The sequence below is a fragment of the Vipera ursinii genome (genome assembly GCF_947247035.1).
Source record: "Vipera ursinii genome assembly, chromosome: 7".
Taxonomy (NCBI): domain Eukaryota; kingdom Metazoa; phylum Chordata; class Lepidosauria; order Squamata; family Viperidae; genus Vipera; species Vipera ursinii.
The window spans coordinates 21,309,147-21,335,350 of record NC_139521.1 but is presented as its reverse complement, the minus strand read 5'-3'; the positions used below and the strand labels follow the sequence as shown (position 1 = coordinate 21,335,350).

The window sequence follows — 26,204 nt, the reverse complement described above, 5'->3', positions numbered from 1 at the left end:
AATTAAAAACAGTTATTAAAAGAGTGAGGGATGAATTGGATTTTGATGAAGAATAAAGCATGAGTCTTAGCAATGAGTAACAGAATCTGTCAGTGAATGCTGAACAAATCTTCATAACTTTCATCACACAATTCTTGCATTTTGTGGTACTATGCATTCATTTATTTTAGAATTATCTTTACACTAAACTGAGAAGTGATACTATTTCCTACTGATATTCCTTGTTGGTGCTTACTGTCATGGTTAACTCACTGGGTATAAAATATTCCCTCAAAGTAAAGAGATTTTCTTTCTAAGTAAAATTTAACTTTTTCCCAAATAGGATTACTATAGATATCTATGGCAGAAAATATTTAGTCTTAACAAACGTGTTGCTTTTAGCCACAAATAAGCAATTTTTCACATTTTTTACTTAAATTCTCCAGTATATGTAATATAAGACTGTCTTAAGATATGATACCCTATGTGCATTGATGGAAAGAGGAGAGGAGGGGAGAGGCATGATATTAACTACAAGCTTCCACATTTTGTTTACAATAAAATACAACCAGTCAGCTAAACATTTGTTTAAAGATGTACATGTACATGCTTCTTCATGATTACCATTTCATTCTCTTCTTGTTCTTCCTGACTGCTGAGTGTAGATTTCTGGCTCTCCCTGCCCTTGTCATTTAGATCTGATACATTCTTTTCATTTTTTTGTCCATCATTCCATACATTCTCTTCCCCAGGATCAAAATTGAAAATAAAGAAATTATAGGATTCTTCAGAAGAAGGACAACCTGTCTGAATCTAATGAGGAAAAGTAATTTTATTTTATTTTTTTTTAAAAAATCATCATACAACTCTGTTAACAGAATTAAAAAAGAATTATTACTATTTATCCCTCATAGAGAACTACAACACTAACTATGCATTTCTGACCATTACTCAAAAAGTCTTCTCAAAAACAATATGTTTCTGCACACATATACCAATTTTCATTCAAAATTCCCTCTTGAAATACTGAGTGTCCAAAACCTGCATTCTTTAGTTCTGAACTCTAAGTTTCTTACTACCCTCTCCAGGCCCTGTTGAAGATGATATAAAAGTTGAGTTGAAATGTAACACTGACCCTAAACAAACATCTAGAAACAAATAATGTTATAACTAAAAGCCAACATGGGTTTCTTCATGCTAAACCAATCTTGATTCTTTGACAAAGTGACTAAATTAGTAGTTCAGTGAAATGCTGTGGACATATATACTTAGACTTCAGCAAGGCATTCAACTAAGTAGACCACAACCAACCTCTTGGTAAGCTAGAAAAATGTGGGATAGACAGCATCACCACCAGATGGATTTGTAACTGGCTGACAAACTATTCAACGAGTAATCCTTAATGATACTACATCTACATGGAAGGAATAAAACAGTGGGGTACCACAAGGTTCCATCTTAGGTCCAGTATTCTTCAATATCTCCATAAATGACTTAGATGTGGGAACAGAAGGTGAACTCATCAAATTTGCAAATAATACTAAACTGGCAGGAATAGCAGAAAATAAGCTCAGGATCCAAAAAGATCTTGACAGACTTGAAAAATGGGCCTTATCTAACAAAATGAAATTTAATGTGGGAAAAAGCAAGGTTTTACACCTGGGCACAAAAAACCAAAGGTTCAAGTACAGATTAGGCAAAATCTGATTCAAAAACAGTAAATGTGAGAGGGAGTTTGGAGTCCTAGTGGAAGGTCATGTAAATATGAGTGAGCAGTGTGCAGCAGCAGCCAAAATAGCTAATGCAATCCTTGTGTAAGGACCCACTTTAATCTACATCTTAAGAAAATAGAACTCTTGGAAACGGTCTCTTCCAACAGGAATTTTTATTAAGAGAAATTGACTGTAGGCATGCTAGACAGGATCTGAAGGAACCCCCCACCATTCAATGTTTTAAAGTGTTCCCAAGCAGCCCACCACCCCGCAGTTCTTTTGGGCGGTTCAAACCAGCAGATTTAGTAGTATGACAGAATCCACGAGATAGTAAGCATTGGTTTTAAATCAGAGTAGATAGATAGAAATGAAATGCAACTGGATTCTGACATCTTGGTTGTATAAACAGAGGCACAGAATTAAAATCATGTGAAGTATTAGTACTGCTTTATAAAACCTTAGTAAGGCCATACCTGGAATACTGCATCCAGTTTTGGTCACATTACAAAAAAGATGTTGAGACTTGGAAAAGTGCAAAGAAAAGCAACTAAGATGATTAAAGTCTTGGAGACTAAAACATATGAAGAATAGTTGCAGGATTTGAGTTCGGCTAGTCTAGAGAAAAGAAGGACTAGGGGTGACATAATAGTATACCAGAGAGACTGCCACAAATAAGAGATCAACTTATTTTCCAAAGCATCAGAGAGCAGGACAAGCAACAATGGATGGAAACTAATCAAGGAGAGAAGCAACCTGGAATTAAGGCGAAACTTCCAGTGAGGACAATTAACCAGTGGAACAACTTGCTACCAGAAGTTGTGGATGCTTCATCACTAAAGATTTTTAAGAAGAGACTGGATAGTCACTTGTCTGAAATATTATAGGGTCTCCTCCTTGAGCAGGGAGTTGGATTAGATGACCTCCAGGGTTGCTTCCAGCTCTATTTTGATTGAAACACCACTTCTCAATCCATACTGCCTACTGGAGGACGTTTAGTCACATTTAGAAATTCAAAATTTAACAGTTTTCTAAACAGAGTTTTACATCACCAAAATGTATTCCACGTTTTTGGAACACATTAAATAATTTGATTCATCAGCAGATTTCTATCTATAGATATGAATGGAAGAAAGAGAAAAAATATATCAAGATTTTGGACATCTTGGAGCTGATATCACATCCTGCATAACTTCTCCTTTTGCACTGTGGGTCATGAAGTCACATCACAACATCTTTCAACTTTGGAAGTAAAAAGCTAAATGCAGCTAATGGTGCATAAAACATATGTTTCTGGACCATTTCCTAATTACTTTGTTTTTCAAGGTCATATATGCTCATATATGCTCAAGGGTATTTTATAACCATACTTAATTCATAATTCAGTCTTAAATAATCACAAAATAACCTGAAAAGCCATCACTATTCAACTGACACTCATCACCTGTGATTGTTTGCCTCTTCTAACAGCATCATGAAACTTCACTCTTGCAGATACCTTGCCTTTTTTTCTTTGTACTGCACTCAACAAATGATCACTTATCTGCAAATATATATATGGATAAAAACTGCATTAATTAACTTATATTGACTTCAAATTTTCTGTATAATAAATAAGTGTAGTCAATACAATGGACATATTTTAAATTATGCTTTACCAGAAGATGGAGAAATAAATGTGTATTAGATTTTTAATAAGCAGAGAAAATGGAAATATTAAGAACAATTTTTTATGCACAGCAATAGACCCAACCTCTTCTAGTATCAAGAAAGGGCAGTTGAGATAAGCCTGAATAATATAGAAAGCAAACAAATGACAAATCCAGTCCAAATGTCAGATACTTTGTTGTGTTCCTTGGTTCATCCAGAGCTGGATCATGTATCACTTTGCATCAGCAGTTCTGAACTATCAAGTACACACAAAAACTCAATAGGTAATCCAAACAAACCACTTTTGGAAGTTCTGGAAGCTGCCACAAGTCCAGAGAAAATACAGATTCCTGATCTCAAGATTTGGATTTCAGGATGTTCAGTCTGCTAACAGAGTTATTTTAACATAATATAAGTCTCAAAGACATGTCTTATTTCAGCTCACAGCCTGGTAGTGGGCCATAGCCCACGGGTTGGCAACCACTGTATTACATTACTTATTTAAGTTATGATATTCTCTACAATAAAGCACACAGAATTATGACAAAGCACATTAGAAATACTCCAGAAAGGAAAAAGCTGTTAGTAAAGCATTTAAGGAAGAACTTAGAATTTCAGAAAACAGATCTAAACTTTAATACATATTTCAGTGATCCATTCCATGTAACAGCAGTGATCTTGTTCAGAGATGGGGAAATTTTAGCTCCATTCAATCCTCATTTTCAACTCCCATGAAGTCTTTCTTTGTTGCCACAGAGCACTAAAAAGGATTATTCTGGGACCAGCTGTCAGGCAAAAATCCAGAAACTGAATTTTCCAGCCCAGCAGCACCCACTCCAACCACCTTAGAATCCTATTCAATTACTAGGAATTCATCATAAAAAACCCAGCATGGCAAGATTAGGTCTGTTTCCATTTTTGCATGTTTTTCACTGATTATTCCAATTTGGCACAAAGTCATGTCTGGTTGCTAATGAAGCTGCTAATTACAAAAGAGAGGAAACATGTAGGCTTGAGCAATGTTTTGACTCCATGCAGCCAATCAAAGATATCAAAAAAGATGTGAAATACTGTAACAATTCCATCACAAGGGAATGAGATGGGCAATTCAATTTTTTCTTCTCAATGCCATCAACAATGGAATTAAATTCATTCTTATTGAGCTACAAATTATTTTTCTTCTTTCTTTAAAATTACACATAGCTATACTTCTGCCTATCTACTGCATCCCAAATATACCAACAATCCCCAGTGTGATCTCTCCAAAGAACCAGGTGTTATGAGAGGCATTGTTGGGAACAGGATTTCTGCCGTCTTACTCGTGCAGCCTTCAATTTCTCTCTCATGCGTTCTCGCACAGAAGTCTCTGCAAACTTTGTCCCCGAGGTAGATGGAACTGGAGGCAGACCTAGAGAGAGAATTACACCATTAGAACAATAAACTGTCTTTTAAAGTTGAATTTTGTTGATGGTGCCCTCAAGGAAATGTACACACCATTTTCTTGAAAACAATACAGTAATATTTTTAGCTATCTTTATTTCAAAGATCTGTTTACTCTTTTATACCAGGGCTTTTCAACCAGTGGTACGGGTACCACCTATGGTACATTGGCACCTGGCAGGTGGTATGCGACCATCCTAGAAAAGTGGTAGCGGGGGAGGGGAATGAGCTGAACCAGTGGCAGCATCACACAAGCCTGAGTGAGAGATGGCTGGAGCTGCAGGGCTGTCAGGGCTCAGCAGAAGTGCCAGGATCAGCGCTTCTTTGGGGCTGTCAGGGCTCAGTGGAAGCACCAGGATCAGCACCAGGGTCCAGCTCAGTGCTGATCCTGGCACTTCTGAGCCCAGAAGAAGTGCCAATCAGCTGGAATGTTGCAGCATCTCCAGGGTCTGGATGCTTGGCAACTGATTCATATTTATGATGGTCACAGTGTCCCAGGGTCATGTGAAGTGACCAACATCTGCTGCAACCACCCAGCAGATTGCGGGGGGAATAAAAACCAAACATCAACCCCACCCCACCCCTGCTGCCAATCCTCAACAGAAATGCTCACAACAATGAAAACCTCGGACAGGAGGAAGACCACTGCCAGTGCTCCACCATAGCCCCACCATCAGATGGATTTGTAACCAGCTGACAAACTGTATTCAACATTTAATCCTAAGGGAACTACATCAATATGGAGGGAGGTGGGCATACTTTTTAGGCCCAGTTCTGTTCAATATCTTCATACATTATTTTAGATGAGTGAATAGAAGGGGAACTCATCAAATTTGCAGATAACACTAAGCTGGCAGGAACAGCCAACACCCCAGAAGATAAACTCAAGATCCAGATGGATCTTGACATACTTGAACACTGGGCTCTATGTAACAAAATGAAATTCAGTGTGGATAAAAGTAAAATTTTACACTTAGGCAAGAAAAACATTTGTTGAGGAGTTTCCGGTGATGTTGCTGCAAGATGGGCTCTAGGGAATGATTCTCCTCTCCCCAAGTCCGATTTCTACCAACTGGGGAGTCCAACAGGACTGAAAGTCACCCCGTAGAGGTGACTGGCCAAAGGGTGAAACCTTGCAGATTGCAGGTCAGCGGTAGCTGGCCCGCTAGATCCAAAGGAGCCCTTGGGACCGGCGGGAAGAAAGGCCGACTGCACCATGTAGTCTGCCATTAGCAGCTGATTGTCAGAGACAAAGAACTTCAAAGCAAAAGCAAACAGCTGATCTGGGTGAGGATACTTTCTTTATCTCTCTGCAAGTTGAAATACCAGTTCCATTAACAGCATTTCAACAGCCTTTCAGAACAAAGCCTTTAGCTCCAAGGAGGGGCGGGGGTTTCTCTCTTACCCCTCCATCCTGAACTATAACTGGCGGTTTAAGCTTTTGGCAAACTAAAATTGACTTACCATATTAATGTGTAGCTGTCTAAGGCATAGAAGAAGGATAATTTGGGAAGCTTTTGGCTCTATAGATCCTCTTTGTCTATTTTTTATTTGAAAGTCATCAGAACTTTTACTTTTTAAATTTTCTTAAAATATGGTGGGAATGGACATCTAATGACATCTAGTGGCGAAACTGAGAATTATACAGTTTCTCCTGATTGGAGCAAAACTCGGCTGTATGCCCAGACATTGCTTATCTGAGTGTCCTTGAAGATTCTGGTTGGGAAAGAAAGACTCTTTTTGGTTTGCCCTGTCTCACAGGATGGATTATAACTATAAATAAAACTGTGTTTGGAGTCATCAGACTCCCCTGGATTACAAATACAACTTAATTTGGAATTGTTATAAGCTGGCTCTGAAGGAGTGAATACCAAGAAACCCTTTTGAACAGAATTCTGTGGATTATAAATTTTGGCTTTTTACCTCTCCTAATTATTAGGAGCTCATTGGATTATAAAATTTGACTTTACTTGGTGGATAACAACATATGAGTGCCCCAAACTTATCTAAAGCTGGAAAAAAGGATCTTCTGCTCCCTCCTTGGCCTCTGCAAGTCCAGTCTATCAGAGATCAATTGCTACAATGTTCCAACAGGAGAAGACAGATACCTTCCAGAAAGATACGCAAACAACTCTGCAAACAATTCAAGAGGCAATCGCTATTCACATGGCAGCACATTGCAAAACCATGAGGAGTTGAAAAGTGAATTTGATAAAGTGAACCAAAAAATTAACAATATAGATTCTCAAATTGAAAATTTTAAACAGATGATCACAGACAACCAACAAAGAATTCAAAAAATGGAAGTTAAATCAATTGAGGTTGACCAGAAATTAGAAATTAGAAATTAGAAATTCTAATTAGAAATTAGAAGTTTTAAAAGATGAAAATCAAAAATTAATGCAAATAAATGGAGAATTAGAATATTCAACAGCCATCATAGAAATGGAAAAGGCCTCATACTTTTTATGATTCCAAAATATAATAGAAGATCACAGACAACCAATAAAGAATTCAAAAAATAGAAGTTAAATCAATTGAGGTTGACCAGAAATTAGAAATTAGAAATTCTAATTAGAAATTAGAAGTTTTAAAAGATGAAAATCAAAAATTAATGCAAATAAATGGAGAATTAGAATATTCAACAGCCATCATAGAAATGGAAAAGGCCTCATACTTTTTATGATTCCAAAATATAATAGAAGATAAGGAAGAGGATCTCCTAGGCTTGATAACTACTGGTAGACAAATTAGGAACTGGGAAATTGCAAATGGAAAGAGAACTAAAGCAGATCTATCAACTCAAACTATGCTAGAAGAATTAATTTAATTTAATTTAATAATATTTCTATATTATTCTATATTATTTCTAGAAGAAATAAAGTACCCAGGGAAGTGCATGTTAGATTTCTTAAAAGATCTACAAGAGATGAGATTTTGAGAAAAGTAAGAGATGAACCATTCAAATATAAAGAAAAAGAAATTGTAGACCTCAAACAAATTCCTACGAGAATAAGAGAGTTTTGAAGAGAATATCAGTTCCTAACTAGGAAATTAACTGAAAAAGGAGTGAATTTCAGATGGCTGATTCCAGAAGGGATCTTAATTTATTGAGATATGAAAAGATATTGACTGGACACACCACTTAAAGCAATGGAGTTCTTCAATAATCACAGAGAATTTCTGGAAAGAGGCGACCCTGAACCAAAGAAACAAGAAAAAACGGCAGTAGAAGGAGCGGTCAAACAAAGAGAGGAGGAAGAAATCAAAAACACACATGCAGAAGCAAGGAGCAAGACCAAGAGACCAGAGACAGATAAGATCGACTAGAAGACTAAGACCTAGATATAACTGAAAGAGATGGAGGAGAGTGGGAATTTGTCAATAAATATAAATGGACTAAATTCTCCTTCAAAAAGGAGAAAAATCTTTACACAACTAAAAAAATTAAAAATGAATATAATTTGTCTTCAAGAAACACATATTAAGAGACATTACAATTTTTTAGAACAACCGAAAATTGGTAAACTTCATATTAGCATCTCAAAAGAAAAGAGGAATAGATTTATACATTAAAGAAAAGATGAACCTCAAACAAATTTACGCAGATGAAGAGGGGAGAATATTAATGGTGGAAATAATGATGGATCAAAAACAGATACTGATGGTAGCAATATATGCACCTAATGATAAACAAGAGCAATTTTATCAAAAACTCTATGGTATAAAAAAATATTAGATCTATACTATCAAAATCTTTGTATTAATGGGAGACTTTAATGCAATAGTAGATGGAACTTTGGACTATAAAAGTGCCAAACAAGGGAGAAAAGGAGCAAAAATATTACGTAAAGCGTTCTTAAAAATGATAGAAGAACTCTGCATTCGAGATATATGGAGAGAGAAAAAACCCAAAGAAATTGCAATACACATTTTATTCAAATAGACATAAATCATGGTCTAGAATCGATATGATATGGACATCTTTGGAACTAAAAATGATGGTACAAGAAGTTGAGATAGAACTAATGTTTGGGCAGACCATAACCCAATAAAAATGACTTGGAAAGGAACTAAGAAAAAATCAAAGCGGTCCTTGAATAAATCTATATTGACAGAAAAAGAATTCTTACAACTACCAACAAAGGAAATGGAATTTTTCTTCAAGATAAACAAGAAAGAAGAAACATCACTTCAAAATATAAATGGAATTAAAATTAAAAAAATGTGTGGGACACAGCTAAAGCATATTTCAGAGGGTAGGCTATAACTTATATCACTAAAAAGGATAAAGAAAAGAAACAACTACAGTTAAAGTTGAAGGAAGAGCTCAGAAAGCTAGAATCAGAATTACAAATAGATCCACAATAGAAAATACTTAAGAAACAAATGGAGATAATAAAGCATAAATTAAATTTAGCCAAGATGGAAATAATGGCCCAACAGATTAAAAGGTCTAAACAGAATTTCTTTGAAAATGCCAACAAGCCAGGGAGATGGTTAGCATAGACCAGGGGTGTCAAACTCAATTTAATTTAATTTAATTTAATTTATTGAGATTTTTATTGAGGGCCACATCAGCATTGTGGTTGCCCTCGGGGGGCCGGGTGGGTATGGCCAGGGTGGGCTCGGCCTACTGGGTGGGCGCAGCTGGAGTGTGTATGGCCTACTGGGTGGGCATGGCCAGCTCTATATCATAGGCATCAAGGGTGCCTATGGGGGCCTGGGCAGGAGTGGGACAGATCTGGGGGTCTCTGGCAGAAGGAGGGTCTCTGGGCCAGGGCAAAGGCAGCAGGGACCGTTCCCTCACTGTTTCCAGGATGGCTTCGGGGGCCACATGAAACCACTTCGCGGGCCGGATCTGGCCCCCGGGCCTTGTGTTTGACATGTCTGGCATAGACTGAAAAAAGAAAGAGAAAAAATTGATAAGTAAACTGCAAGATCCCAAAGGAGAATTACAGTTACAAAATGATACAATTAAAAAAATTATTAAAGATTACTATGAGACACTCTATATCTTTAAGAGAGACTTGTTGACAGCTTTGAAAATAGATAAGATATAAGCAACCTTGAAACATCAGCTGCACGGAACTCAACTCAGCCCCTTACTTAGTGGACTCTCTGACTGTAAGCTTTTAGTTTAATATATTATAATGGAAGAACAGGAATGGATTTACTGAGGAAGAACAGGAACAAATTCTTTGTATGTTAAAAGTGATTGCCCAAACTCTCCTTACAATTGGGGATGAAATAAGAAGTGGCAGGAGAAAACAAGAAAGCAGCCTGGATATGCAAATCCAAATTATGACTTTAACTAAAGAATCATCTAAACAGAATTCTACAGAGAAAGTAGAACAATCAATGCTATGACAGAAGACTCAGCTAGTCAACAAATACAGATAATGGAAAATACAGAAAAGAAATTGATAATAGAGAACAAGGAAAGGACTTTTTTATTTAAACCAGAAGGAATCTGAAGATCAAAAACAGATGGTCGAGAAGATAAACACTTTGGGACAACCACGTCGAGATGGAAAAATAAGGAGACGACCTGCTAGATCAGCTAGTCCTCTTAAGAAAACAGCAACTGGATGGTCTTTTCAACACCAAATAATAGCCACAACACAAGGAGATCTATTTGATGATTTAAAAGCAAAGGCACAAAAGATGATTTGGCAAAGAAAAAAAGCTAGAATAAGAATGAAAAGGATTGGGGTTTTGATTTACACATGAGATTTAAAATAGAATATATCCAAATAGATAGAATATGTATTCTGAATATAAGATATTGTGATGACTTGAGACAAAGAAAATTGTGGTTATATAAAATCTAGAAGCATAAATATTGAAATAAGAATATTTTATTGTTTTACTAGTTTGCTAAGGTAGATGGTAAGAATCTATATATAAGGTATTTTAAAGGAGCCTTGGAGCAGTGGGCTAAGTAACACCAGCTGCCTGCAATCAGTGCAGGTTCGCATCCCACCAGGCTCAAGGTTGACTCAGCCTTCCATCCTTCCGAGGTAGGTAAAATGAGGACCCAGATTGTTGGGGGCAATTAAGCTGACTTTGTAATAATGCCGCTTGGGGGTGTGTGAAAAAGCCCTAGTAAGCAGGCATATACATAGAATGAAGGCTACTGCTAAGTTTGTAAGCCGCCCTGAGTCTTCGGAGAAGGGCGGGATATAAATGGAATAAAAATAAAAATAAAATAAAAATATCAGATTGTGTGAGGAATCATAATAAAGGATTGTGGTTAATTAAAAATTTGGGAAAAATATTAAATGTTAAATTAAAATATTAAAAGAAAATTAATTATTAGGTCACTGATTGGCTAAAGGTTTGAATGTTTAAAAAAATTAAGATTTGAATTCAAGATATTATGAGTTGAGATAAAGGTTAAGTAAAACTTAGAAGTATAAACACTAATAATTAAATTTGTATAATGGTTTGTGGTATAAATGCTAATAGTTTTAAAAAAAATTACTAGCCTGAAATATGAGATAGGAGACATAAAGAGGGGAAAAAGAGGAAATACTAAGTGTGGAAATAAAAGAAATTTTGGCTATTAAATTTGAGGTTCTAAGATATTTGAGAATTACTAGAAAAATAAGAATATTACACTGTGTTATTAATTAGTTAATGCAGATGGTGAGAATTATGTATAGATAAGAGGTGTATCTGGAACTTTAGACTGTGGGGGAATCGTGACAGAAATTGGGGTCATTTAAAATTTGGAAATGATAAAGATTAAACATTAAATTCAAATATCAATGGGAAATTAAAGTTAAGAAAAAAATATTAGGTTATGGATTGTCTAAAAGATGGAATGTCAAATTAATTAAGATATGTATAAACTGAAGATTATTGATGAATGCTAGAAAGTTATTTTTTGTTTGATTGATAAAATAAGAACTGTGTTGGTTTGAATATGAGACAGTATATCTTACAGGGGAAAGAGAGGGAATTAGTTGTTGTAATACTTTGAGATTTGTATTGATGATACTTAAATGTAATGGAATTATTGTACCCAGCTGCCACATTACTTTTCAAATATGTAAATGTAATATTGGAAAATTAATAAAAAACTTGGAAAAAAATAATACTGAAATTTATCTGGCAAGGGAAAAAAGCACGAATTAAAGTGAAAATACTATAAGAAGTTAAAGACAGTGGAGGATTTGGACTCCTGGACTGGAGGTTATAGTACCAAGCAACTATTTTAACATGGCTTAAAGAATGGATAATGCTTAGAGATAAAAGACTATTGTACGTAGGGGGGCATGACCTACAAATTGGTTGGCATGCTTTTCTGTGGTACGGAAAGAATAAAATGCATAGATACTTTCAAAACCATTTTATAAGGAATGCCCTTTTTTAGAATGGGAAAAAAATAAAAGAAAACAATTATATTAAGATACCTGAATGGCTTTCAACAATGGAAGCTTTTGCTTACCCAAATTTAATTAACTACGATAAAGTTGTGACTTATAAAGATATTTTGGATAATGAAGGAAAACTGAAAGACAGACAAGACCTACAAGAACAAGGTATTGACTTAGCATGGTGGCCATATTTGCAAATTCAAACAAGATATGAAAAAGAAGTGAAAACAACGGAATTTTATAAAGAAGAAACAGAATTTGATCAGATACTGTTAAAAAAAGATGAAAAGTTGATCAAGAAACTCTATAGATTCCTGTTAAATTTAAAGATGGAGGAAGAACAAGTAAAAGAAACAATGATAATATGGGGAAAGAATTTTGGATATACTGTAGAATTAGAAGAGTGACAAAAATTATGGGAAAGAAATATTAAATTAACTAAAGCAGTGCCATATAAAGAAAACTTATACAAAATGTTTTACAGATGGCACATGACACCAATGAGACTAGCGAAAATGTTTAAGAATACTTCAAACAATTGTTGGAAATGCAAACAAAGGGCAGGTGCTTATTACCACATCTGGTGGGCATGCCCTAAAGCAGACATGTCAAACTCGCAATATCACATGACGTCGCACAACGTATCAGGACAGTTTTGTCATTGCCGGCAATGGGGTGAGCACGGCTTCTGTATGATGCATCCGGCCCGTGGGTCAGCAGTTTGACACCTCTGCCCTAAAGCAAAAAGGTATTGGGCTAAAATATATCTATAGTTGGAGAAGATGATTAAAAAACAAATAGACTTCAAACCAGAATTGTTTTTGTTAGGAATAATAGGAGCCAAGTATGAGAAAGACTGCAGATATCTAATACTACATGTATTAACAGGAGCAAGAATTGTATTTGTCCAATATTGGAAAAATGAAAACTTACCAACTGAAGAAGTATTAATTAAGAAAATTCTAGAGTGCGTAGAAATGGATAGACTGACTTTAGAGATTAAAGAGAAAGAAGACTCAGTCTGCTTTAGAACATGGGATAACTTTTACCAATGGCTAGAAAAACGAGTCAGAGAGAAAGGAATGTGATATGTAATTTTGAATATATATTAGTAAGAAGGCTACTGATTAATTAATACTGTTTATGATAATTAACTATATACTGTATATACTTGAGTATAAGCCGACTCGAGTATAAGCTGAGACCCCCAATTTTACCCCCCGAAAATGGAAAAGTTATTGACTCGAGTATAAGCCGAGGCTGGGAAATGCAGCAGCTCACCTTATGCTCCTCTCCAGAGATCTTCCCTCAGCAGTGGCCGGCAAAGTAGCTCGCACGCGAAACAAGCCTGGCAGAGGAGCCGGAGCGGCGAGCAAAGACGCCCGCCCGGATCCTGCAAGGCCCCGGCCGAGACGTGCCCCCAGCAATGGAGCCGCTCTGGCTCCTCTGCCGGGCTTGTTTTGCATGTGAGCTACTTTGCCTGACACTGCTGGGGTAGCGTCTCGGCCGGGGCCTTGCAGGATCCGGCCTGGGCGCCTCTGCTTGCCCTCAGCAGCACCTGGCCCGGAATCACATGCGAAACAAGCCCTGCAGAGGAGCCGGAGCGGCGAGCAAAGACGCCCGCCTGGATCCTGCAAGGCCCCGGCCGAGACGCGCCCCCAGCAACGCAGCCGCTCCGGCTCCTCTGCCGGGCTTGTTTTGCATGTGAGCTACTTTGCCTGACGCTGAGAAGACCGACTTGGGCACTCGGGTTGGTGTCAGTCTCCGCAGGCCCTTCTCGTTTCCAGGAACGTCAAGCGCGCTTGGCTCCCCACCCCCACGGCAGGGCAGGGCAGGGCAGGGCAGAGACTTGCTCGCCCTTCTGACAGCCCTGAAGAGAAACGAAGGGCTTGCATGTGCCGGGCTTCTTTGCATGTGAGCTACTTTGCCTGACGCATCTCTAATGACTTCAACTTCGGGTGCTAGTTAGAATTTATATCCAGATTGCCTCTCAATTTACACACCCAGAGCCAGAAATGGCATTTTATCCCAGCAAAGTGACCAAGAAGAGAGTAGAAATCCCTATTTTCGGAGCCGAGAAGAGAAGCGCGGCTACAGCAGTCACTGAAAAATCCAGCAGCAGAGTTCCGCAGAGGAATAAAAAGCACGAAGAAAAGCAAAGGAAACAGTGAGGAGGAGGAAGAGAGACGCCTTGGCTTCGTGCAACTCTCTCTGGAGTAACCGTCACAGCGGCTCCATCGTGTCTCCAAGCTGCAAAGCTCCTCCTCCCCAATGCCTTACTCGGGAGCCCTCGGGGCTTTTGAGAAACTCTTTCCCGCTGCCTCAGCATCAGATTCCGCCGCCGCCACCGCCGCCTCAGCTGCGGACGGCCGAAGGCCCAGCCTAATCAGCCGCCAGTCCCCAGAGACCCGAGAGCTGGCACATACGGGTCTGCCACACGGAAAGCAGGGAACAGGGTAGTTAAATATGGCTCTTCCCTGCCGCGTTCTCAGGTTACCTTGGCGCCCCACCATCGCCACGGCGGAGAGAGAGAGAGAGAGAGAATTGCGCACGAGCGAGCCCGAGCTAGAGTTCCCCCCAAGGGGGCAGAGAAAGAAGAACTCTCGGAGTGTTTCTTTCGTAAATACGCGCGCAGGCACACACTCGCCCAGCCGCGCACTTCGCCCAGCTTCTCGCGGGGAGTTTGCAAGCCCTTCGTTTCTCTTCAGGGCCGTCAGAAGGGCAAGCAAGTCTCTGCCCTGCCCTGCCCTGCCCTGCCGTGGGGGTGGGGAGCCAAGCGCGCTTGACGTTCCTGGAAACGAGAAGGGCCTGCGGAGACTGACACCAACCCGAGTGCCCAAGTGGGTCTTCTCAGCGTCAGGCAAAGTAGCTCACATGCAAAACAAGCCCGGCAGAGGAGCCGGAGCGGCTGCGTTGCTGGGGGCGCGTCTCAGCCGGGGCCTTGCAGGATCCGGGCGGGCGTCTTTGCTCGCCGCTCCGGCTCCTCTGCCGGGCTTGTTTCGCATGTGATTCCGGGCCAGGTGCTGCTGAGGGCGAGCAGAGGCGCCCGGGCCGGATCCTGCAAGGCCTCGGCCGAGACGCGACCCCAGCAGCGTCAGGCAAAGTAGCTCAGCCGCGCGCAAGTCCTCGGTAAGTTCTTTTTTTTTGTTCACTGGAGTATAAGCCGAAGTGGATTTTTCAGCCCAAAAAGTGGGCTGAAAAATTCGGCTTATACTCAAGTATATACGGTATATATTACTGTTAGTTAAATACATGTACCCAAACAATATACTGTTTGCTAAATATTGAAAATGTTACCTGAGGAAACCTCAACCCCAACCCTAACCCCAGCCTCAATCCTAATCCTGACCCCATCTTATCCCTAACCCTATAAAAACAAATAAAATTTATTTACAAAAAAAAGAAAAAAAGCATTTGTACAAGTACAGAATAGGGAAAATATGACTCAAAACCAATAACTGAGAGGGATTTTGGAATCCATGTGGACAGTCACATAAATATGAGGCAGCAGTATGTGGCAGCAGCCAAAACAACCAATGCAATCCTAGGCTGCATTAACAGAAGGATGAAATCAAGATCACGTCAAGTATTAGTACCATTTTACAAAGCCTTAGATAGGCCACATTTGGAACACTGTCTCTAATTTTAGTCATCACAATATAAAAAAGATGTTGAGACACTAGAAAGAGTGCAGAAAAGAGCAATAAGGATGACTGGGGGCTAAAACCTAAGAAGAATGGTTGCAGGAATTCGGTATGTCTTGTCTAGTGAAAAGAAGGACATGGGGTGACATGATAGCAGTGTTCCAATATATAATGGGCTACCACAAAGATGAGGTGGTCAACCTATTTTCCAAAGCACCAGAGGCAGGGCAAGAACCAATGGATGGAAACTAATCAAGGACAGAAGCAACCTAGAACTAAGGAGAAATTTCCTCATGGTGAGAACAATTATCCAGTGGACTGCCTTGCCTTCAGAAGTTGTGGGTGTCCCACTGCTGGAGGCTTTTAAGAAGAGACTGGACAGCCACTTATCTGAAATGCTATAGGGTCTCCTGCTTCAACAGGAGGTTGGACTAGAAGACCTCCAAGGTCCCTTCCAACTCTGTTATTCTATGTTCTATGCCCATGGTGGCGAACTTATGGCATGCGAGTCAGGGAGCAGCTGCAAGACCTGGGCGGATCCAGGCTGGGTGGTGGAGTAGCAAGGTCGCCGGACAGAGTGAAACTGGGAGAGGTAGAACTGCCAGGGCTGGGAGGACCCGGGAAGGAGAGCCAGGGAAGCGGAGTCTCTGTGGGTGATTCAAAGAGAGGTGAGGCAAGGACACGGCCCTGTCTCCGCCTGACACTGGGTTGATTTAATGCTCCCGGCAGGGCGCTTCTTAGTGGCTTCCCCTCCTGATCAAAGGGCAGCTGATGCTAAGGGCTGGGCTGCAACAACTGCACCCACATGCCCGAAGTTGGAATGGGCAGAAGGCCAGGGGATCTCCTGAGGGTGCATGAACGAAGGCAGAAAGTGATGCTGTAGCTCGATGTCTGCCTGGCCGGCAAGTCATCCTTCCAGTTATTTTAGCGTAAAATTGCTTCGGGTTTCCCCGTCTGCAAAGTTGAGCTAGACCTGGTGCCGCCGGATACTGCTGCGAGCCGTTGTTTCGGCAAGAAAACAACGGAGGCCTGTTGGACCTTTTTTTTGTCTATCGGCATGGAAAGCGCTCGTCTTGGTTGCACTGGGCTTCCAAACAGGTGGCCATATCATTTGCTGAAAAAGGGGTGGGTGGGTCATGCGAATCTGAAATACTTCATTTTAAGCTGTGTTACTGAAAGCCTTACATGCTGCAGTTCTAAAGTGGAGGCCCTAGTAAGCTTTCTCTGTTCCATCAGTCCGGTTTACTCAACCAAGTATGTACAGGGCTTTTTTTTTGTTATAGAAGGCACAAAACAGCATTCCGGCACCTTTTTTCAATGGAGTTTTTAGAACTAAAAAAAGTTCAGTCAGACCTTCGAACGTCTTGCAAAAAAAAAAAGATCTCACAAGGAGTTGGAAGGTCTGACTGAACTTTTTTTAGTCCCACACACTCCATTTCCCTGCAGCAGAAGAAAAACACGCCAGAGCTGGAAAGCAGGTTAACAAGAAATGCTTTGGGGAAGAGCAAGGAGCTGCGACAGGAGGAGACGTGGCAGGAAACAGGGCTGCTCCTTTCAGAAGGGAGAAGGGAGATGTGGGACAATGTAGGGCAGCAAGCAAATGCTATTCTCTGCTCTGCATCCCTGCGCAGAGCTGCTCTGTTCTCCATTCTCCATGAGACAGGTGACTGTTGTGATTCTGTGCCAGCCTGTGATCCTGGCAGCTGAGTCTGGGGAATCAGAGGAGGAGAACGAGGAGGGGCCTAGGGAGCCATCAGTCGGAGGAAGGCTCTGATGAGTTACAGGACTTACCATATGATGAAGAACCTGGCCCCTCCACTCATGCTCAGGATGAGACCCAGATGTGCTGGGAAGCTGAGTCAGATTTTGAGGACGCATAGCTAGACAACATTATAGACACTCGTAAACACAGACAGGCCACACGAGTAGGAGAGAGGGAGGCAGTGGGGTGACTCCAGGGGAGGAAGAGGAGACATTGAGAAGCCATGCCTTGGGGCTGCATAAGAAAAAGGGAATGTGTGAGCAGGGCTGGTTGCTGAAGGCAACATTTACAAAGGACTCCAGTTTCAAGAGATCATGTTTTGTTTGCTTTACCTGTGAACTGTTTCCTGTTTGACTCATGCTTCATTTTGCTTTGAACAATTCTCTGTTGGAAAACGTGTTCTTTTGCTTTTGGGACAATTATCATGTCTGTAACTCAAATAAAAGGGGCTGGTTTTCCAGCCTACTTGTTGATAGAGGGGTTTGTCTTTGTGAAGTAATAAAGATGTACATAGGCTGGGACAGAACAGACGACAAAGGACTGGTGGAGGGAGGCGGCAGTGGAGGCTTGTGCCGCCTGGTCACGGTGCAAGCCACAGGAGAGTTGGTGAAGGACAAGGAGGAGGAGGCTGCACCAGGGCAGGTGATCTGCGGGGTGAAGCTTAAAGAAAGCCCTTCTAACAGTGCACAGCAGCAGTGGAGCCGTTCACCGTCACTCCCCCCTGGCTCTGAAATGGTGGAGGGGGATCTGGCCTACCCCACCCATCCCATCTGCCATAGCATGGCAGTCTGGCTTGGGAGGGGAATGAAAGGTTGCTGATCAAGGAATGGCCTGGCCGGGAGGGGGAGGGGCTGACTGCATTCCAGCACCTTTTTTCTTACAAGAAAAGCAGAGTATGTATATTATTTTTTTTAATGTTTCTATCCCAACATAGCCTTCTTCCATTCTTGTGCTGTATCTATCTCCATAGCATTTGCAAAATTATCTCCGTAACGTTCCCTCTTTTGTGAATGCCCCATTACCTTAAATGTATCCCTCTTTCCCCAACTCTTCTCCCTCCCTTCTTTTCATGTCACCAAATTTCCTTTCTGCACCTCTGTTCTTTTCATCCTATTTCATGCCTCATCAGTTCCCTTTTCATACCTGTATTTGTACACAAATAGAAACAGGTTGTCAACCATTTATGCAGACTCAGACCTTATTGTCACAAAAAATAAAGCATATGTGTGCTTACTCATGCATGTACACAACATGCATGAGTAAGCACACATATGCTTTATTTTTATCTTGCGTGGAAACATTTGTTGTTCCATCGGAGATTCAGGAAGACACATAGCACCGTTTACAAGGATTGATGGGTTAACTGTCCTTACTGCACATATTTTTTCAACATATTATAAAAACCATGTATTGTCAACAACAACAAAAGAAAATGCCTGCATGTTTATGTGTGTTTTTGCATTCATCAGACACTACTGTAGCTTTTGTAATTTTCACCTTCTTCCCATTCTCTAAAGACAATAACATTTTTGACAACCTGTATACATACCATGTCATTGGAATATGAAGCACAGTGCAATGCATTGTACACTTTATATGGATTCAGTTTCACCTAAGGCCAAAGGAATAAACATCACACATGGCACACAACCAACCTTCCTTCCTTCCTAGACTAACTGAACCCTAGTCAAGACACACTGATATGCGTGTGCGTGTACACACACACACACACACACACACACACACACACACACACAGACAAATATGTACATACACACACTGTATATATGTATGTATATATGTGTGTATAGGTATATATATGTGTCTGTCTGTCTGTCTGTATGTATGTATGTGTATGTATGTATGTATGTATGTATGTATGAGCACCGGCCCCTAGAGTCAGAAACGACTAGCACGCATGTGCGGGGGAACCTTTACCTTTTACCTTTATGTATGTATGTATGTACATACATACATATACATACATATATACAGTGTGTGTATGTACATATTTGTCTATGTGTGTGTGTGTACACGCGCACACGCATATCAGTGTGTCTTGACTAGGGTTCAGTTAGTCTAGGAAGGAAGGAAGGTTGTTTGTGTGCCATGTGTGATGTTTATTCCTTTGGCCTTAGGTGAAACTGAATCCATATAAAGTGTACAATGCATTGCACTGTGCTTCATATTCCAATGACATGGTATGTATACAGGTTGTCAAAAATGTTATTGTCTTTAGAGAATGGGAAGAAGGTGTGTGTGTGTCTGTGTGTGTGTGTATATGTGTGTATGTATATATATGTGTATATGTGTGTGTGTATTATGTGTGTGTGTCTTTCTGTGTGTATACGTATATGTATGTATGTATATGTATATATGACTCTGCCATTAAACAGAAATTCTACAGGACCAATAAGCAGTTCCAAATAACCACATATATCTCTAGAAACTGAGCACAAAAGTTTATAATTACTTGAAGAATATAAGAGTGTATAACAAATGAGCTTGGATGATGAGTCCTATAATTCTCTATGCAGCAAATCTTGAAGGAAGAATCCAAGTTGGGAAAAGCTGGATAGCAATCGGACTTGGTGGAGGAACACCTGCCATTTGTATGGCTGGTGGTTATCAGTGAGCAACTAGTTTTTGTAAAAAAAAGAAAAAGTACATGTAGTCCTCTATTTACAACCATATTTGAGCACAAAATTTCTGTTTCTAAGCGAGATAGCTATTAAGTGAACTTTGCCCCATTTTATGTCCTTTCTTGCCACAACTGTTAAGTGAATCACTGCAGTTGTGAAGTTAGAAATATTGTTTTTAAGCAAATCTGGTTTCCCCATTGACTTTGCTTATCAGAAGGTTGCAAAAGGTGATCACATGACCCTGGGACACTGCAACTGTGATAAATATGACGGGTGTCTGAATTTTGATCACAGGACCCTGGGATGCTGCAATAGTTGTAAGTGTGAAAAATGGTAAGTCGTTTTTATTTTCAGTGCTGTTGTAACTTTGAAGGGTCACTATATGAACTGTTGTAAGTCGAGGACTAATTGTAGTAAGTTTCTTCTACAGTGAGCTACTCATCAGATTTATTGTCCCAAAGGCCATTAGTCCTCCATGTCTGTTTTGCATCCAGTGGGCAAATGGGAAATCATGTGGTATATCTCAAAGAAGTGGATGTGGTTTTGTGATCTGATTACCAGTTTCTGCATAAGTATTCTTTTTTAATGCATGGCTCAATTTTAGTGACACATATTAATTGCCTGTCATCCATGGCCACCCTGGCCACGCTCACCGTAGCCATGCCCACCCAGTGAGCCACGCCCACCTGGTATCCGGCGATACATAAGTGGGTTTTGGGTTGTAGTTTGGGCACTCAGTCTCTAAAAGGTTCACCATCACTGTTCTATGCTGTACCTTATTCTTTGTTGGGGGTTAATCGAACAATCTTTTATTAAGGTCACAGACCTGAATAAAAATTAAAACACTAAAATAAAATGAAACCAACGCAGTGAGACATAATAGCATATTAGAATTCATGGTGGAATTATCAGTGGGTGACCAAAGTCTACCTAATTTTATAGACAGAATAGCAGAATTTAGCTACATTCAGAAAAAAAAATTATAATACTGATCCAACAGTAACAGTGGTACATAAAAGAGATCAGAATTTGCCAGATACGCTATTTTGTCAGGTAAGGAGCTATAATATGAGTCAATGAAACTTTATAGAGGTTATAACAGGACATGAGCTATAGTTTCAATGGCCCCCTGTCCACATGGCCAAAATCTCAGCTCATATGGGACTTTTTTGTATAGGCCCCTCAGAACTGTTGTGGGGAGAATGTTATAATGTGCTAGAGTTAGTTCCTTCTGAAATTTAGAGACAGTTATATGATGGTTTGGGAAGGAAGGGTGTTGCAACCACAGAATCTTTGCTAAAGCTAAACCTACAAGCACAAGTGTGCACAACAGTGGAAAGATTTATTTATTTATTTACATATGGCATACAACATCAGGGAAATCTACAACTGCTAGACACAATGCAGTCCTCACAGCCTCAATTGCTAGTTTATTTTGTTCGGTGCTTACGTGCTTATCCTTGGTGTACCACAGGGGCAAACTAACACCAGTTGATTAGTGATGTTCAGATTGCTGGCTCTTCCAGGCTCCTCCACTGGTCTCGCCTCGCCTTGCCTCGCTTTGCCTCACCTTGCTTGTGTTACATTGCCTCACATGGAGCCAGGTCCAGTGCTGGCTTGTACACACAAATGCACTAGGTTTGTCCCATCGAAGTGGTACCCATTTATCTACTTGCAGTATTGCATGCTTTCAAACTGCTGAGTGGGCAGGAGCTGGGAAGCAAGCAGCAGAAGATCACCCTATCTCAGAGAGCCAGATTCAAACTGCCAGAGTGCAGACCATTTCTGGCCAGCAGTTCCAGCATCATTAAGTCACTGTGCCACCGTGTTCCAGTTAAAAGATATTAGACTCCATAACAGGTTCAAATCAACTAATTTCCCAGCTCAGTTGTTCTTTCTGGGGACAGCATGTCAGGTTCCACCATGCTGGTGTCCTACCACTCTGTTGGAAGGGGCGGGGAAGGAAGGTTTCTGGCATTCTTTACATGCTTTCACTTTTGCTGTAATCACTTGAGAACTAGGAAGGGGGATTGTCTTCAGAGATGAAACAAACTCTTTCCCAGCCAGTTCCAGCCTGGTTCCAAGACCGTCATGCCTTAGAGTGACCTGTTATCTATCCAGCAACTCAGTATTCTCATAACATCTTTATGGCATCATATTGGCTGCTAGTGGACTGGTCAGGGGGGTTGGGTTTGGGGGAAAACAAAAGAATTGCTTTGCACTTTGAATGGGACCTTCAGATTCTGCCGGACTTCTCTGCATCCACTATTTCTCAGTAATAGTTCTTTTTAATTAAACTTAATGGAGTCAAGAGTTTTACTTTCCTGAGGGACCAGCTAGGTCAGGTCCTTACTTTAGTCGGAATCTGCAAAATTGTTTAACTCGGAGAGGCATCTAGCACCTAGACCACAATAAGACTGTGAAGCAAGGTCACCAAGCTATGACTGAATACACCGAGGAGTTTTGTGAGCTGGCATGCCAACTCAATGACTGGCCAGAGGACATCCCTATCAGCTGTTTCAAAGACAGATTGAACGATGACCTGTACAATTCCTGTGTCTTGAGAGGGGCCCCCGCAATCCTTAATCACTGGTATGTCCTACCTCAGGAGGTGGAAGTTCACCAGGTACGCAACATGTACTACACGGCGCTGCCATGGAAGAAATCACCCCCAGAGAAGAGGGAAACGGTCAAGCCACAAGCTCTGCAAGTTTGCTCCACTGCCTTTTAAGTGCGGCCAAGAAAGGCACAGAGAGGCGAAGTGCAAAACCAACTGACCAAGAAAGCAAACCCCAGTCCCATGGGGAAGGATACCAAAGCACCACTGCCAGGCAGAGAAACTGTGCCAAAGGGAGCGGAGGTCGTCAAGTTCACCTCATCGCAAAAACAGGCTGAGAGAACTCTGACCACACGAGATGATGGCCAGGGGTTCACCAACACTGACTCCACTGACTACTGGTAAGTGGCCCAATAACACTTGTATCCATCCCCACAAAACTGACCTTTCAAGAATTGTGGCTAAAAGCCAATTAGAATAGAATAGAGCTGGAGCCCCCTGCTCATGCAGGAGAACCTATACCATCTCAGACAAGTGACTAGCCTCTTTTAAAAAATCTCCAGTGATGGAGCGCCCAAGATTTCTGGGGGCGAACTATTCCACCGGTTAATTGTCCTCACTGTCAGGAAGTTTCTCCTTAATTCCAGGTCACTTTTATCAGTTTCCAAACATTATTTCTTGTCCTGCCCTCTGGTGCTTTGGAGAATAACCTGACCCCCTCTTCTTTGTGGCAGCCCCTCAAATACTGGAATACTGTTATCATGTCTCCCCTATTTCTTCCTTTCTTTAGACCAGCTAAACCCAATTCCTGCAGCTGTTCTGCATATGTTTTAGTCTCCAGGCCTTCGAACATCTTAGTTGCTCTTCTCTGAACTTTTTCCAAATTCTTAACATCTTTTTTGTGATATGGTGACCAAAATTAGCTGCAGTATTCCAGGTGTGGTCTTACTAGGGTTTTATAAAGCGGTACTAATACCTCACGTGAACTTGATTCTATGCCTCTGTTTATACAACCCAGGATTCTATTAGCTTTTTTGGCTGCTGATGAACACTGCTGGTTCATGGTTAAGTGATCATCCACTAGGACTCCAAGGTCCCTCTCACAGTTACTGTTTTTAAGCCAGGTCTTGCCCAATCTGTACTTTTACCTTTAATTTTTCCTACCTAAATTTAAAACTTTGCTTTTCTCCACACTGAAGCTCATTTTGTTGGATAGGGCCCATTGTTCAGGTTTGTCAAGATCTTTTTGGATCCTGAGTTTGTCTTCTGGGGTGTTAGCTGCCCCTGCCAGTTTAGTGTCATCTGCAAGTCTGATGAGTTTCCCTTCAATTCCCTCATCTAAGTCATTGATGAAGATATTGAACAATACTGGGCCTAAGACGAACCTTATGGTAACCAACTGCCATAAGACTACTGAAGACTACTGAAGACTACTCATTGAGTACGTTTTGCCAGCCAGCTACAGATCCATCTGGTGGTGATGTTGTTTATTTCACCTTTTTCTAGCTTACCATGGAGTAGGTTGTGGTCTACTTTATCAAATCTCTTACTGAAGTCTAAGTATACTTCATCCACAGAATTTTGCTGGTCTATTAGTTTAGTCACTTTGTCGAAGAATGAAATAAGATTGGTTTGGCATGATCAATTTTTAACAAACCCATGCTGGCTACTAGTTATAACTTTGTTTGCTTCTAATTGTTCGCAGATCTGTTTTTTCATTATCTTTTCTAGGATCTTCCCAAGTATTGATGTTAAACTGATTTGTCTGTAATTTCCTGGGTCCATTTTTTTCCCTTTCTTGAAGATGGGAACCACATCAGCCCTTTTCCAATTCCCAGTGCTCCTGTCAGTACTATAACAATTGAGAAACTGTAGCCATTTTACCTTTTACTTTCCTTGTGCTTTTTTCTGTTGTTTGGGATTCTCAGATGTAAAGGTGGGGAAGAGGGGAATGCTTGAGCATTTTCTGTTAGCCATAACATTTGCAGCTGGGTGATGATAAGGTCAATATTAAAGTTTTGGCGGGTTGAAAAGTTGGGACGAGAGCCCGCGTTTTAGAATAATTGATTAATGTGATTAATGACAGCCTTTCTGGTGTGGGAATTGCAACTTGTTACTTTGTATGGGGGGGAAGGAACTTTAGTCTTGGGTTCACCTATGTAAGTGCGGATACATTGTTTCCTGAATAAAATGTTCTTTAAGGAAGAAATCTTTGCCTTGAAGTACTTTGATTAGTTTCATCTATCGGAACCATGACAGGATTTTTGAAAGATGTGGGGCAATGGTTCTGAGATAACATCTGCCAGCTCCTTCAGAACTCTGAGATGTAATCTGTCAGGCCCCAGTGATTTATATTCATCAAGGTTAGATAGGTATTCTCTTACCATTTTCTTGCTTATTTTAATTTTTGTTTCTAATTTGTCTTTTGCAGTGGTTTTTTTTGGTATGTTAGTGTCAACGCTGCTAATATCAGATGTTCTTGCTTTGACAATATATAAAGATGCAGCCATTTTCTCTTTAACCTGTGTGTTACTTTTAGAGTTAGAATTAGATGATGCTGGGGGGGAGGAAGAATGTGTAGTCCACGAGTCATAAAAGAGCCGAGGTTGCCGACCCCTGCCCTAACCGAATAATTTCAGACAGGGGGATGCAGTTTACAACGAAGTTTTGGAGGAGCTTTCTTAAATTAATTGAATCATCTCAAGGCCTATCATCTGCTTTTCATCCATCTACCAATGAGGCTGCGGAATCCGCTAACAAGACAGTGGAGCAATATCTCAGATGTTATGTTTCATACCAACATATTGAACCGACCTCCCTTTCGCAGAGGTGGCTTACGATAATTCTGTTCACAGCAGCAACGGCTACACGCCTTTCAGAGTAGCCACAGGAAAAGAATTCAGCCAAATATCTGAATACCCCCAGGTGCCCTCCGCTTCCCAGACACTTGATCAATGGGTGAGGTGGTGATAAGAGGTTTGGATAAACACGAAGACTGCTTTAAAAAAGACTTCCGAGACCTATAAAAAGCATGCTGATAAAGAGGGCTCCCCAAAGAACATTCCAAGTTGGGGAAAAGGTTAATCTGTCAACTGTATTTACGCCTTAAATTACAATTAGGACCAAAATTCTTGAGGCCTTTCCCCATTGTAAGGATCATCAACCCGGTCACAGTAGAAGTGAAACTCCCTAGGCCAGGGCTTTTCAACCTTTTCACCCATTGTACCACTTCTAGGACAAGGCAATGTCCGAGTACCAACAGTCGCCCAGCAAGGTGTCAAAAGCGTGACCAAAAAAAAAAAGGAAAAAAATGATAAAGTACAGGTAGTCCTCGACTTACAACAATTCACTTAGTGACTGTTCAAAGTTACGATGGCACTGAAAAAAGTGACTTGACCATTTTTCACACTTATGACTGTTGCAGCATCCCCAGGGT

General features: G+C 40.6%; 1 protein-coding gene across 2 annotated transcripts in view; it reads right to left on the bottom strand.

Moving 5' to 3' along the window:
* Window positions 1-26,204, bottom strand: part of CC2D2A (coiled-coil and C2 domain containing 2A) — a 258,992-nt gene that overhangs the window by 186,902 nt on the left and 45,886 nt on the right. For both annotated transcript variants that reach the window (XM_083366907.1, XM_083366908.1), the window contains exons 3-5: window positions 4,658-4,746; window positions 3,133-3,231; window positions 604-792 (exon numbers count right to left, since the gene is read on the bottom strand). In XM_083366907.1, coding sequence (XP_083223033.1) covers window positions 604-792; window positions 3,133-3,231; window positions 4,658-4,746 — 377 coding nt within the window. The remainder of the gene's footprint in view (window positions 1-603; window positions 793-3,132; window positions 3,232-4,657; window positions 4,747-26,204) is intronic.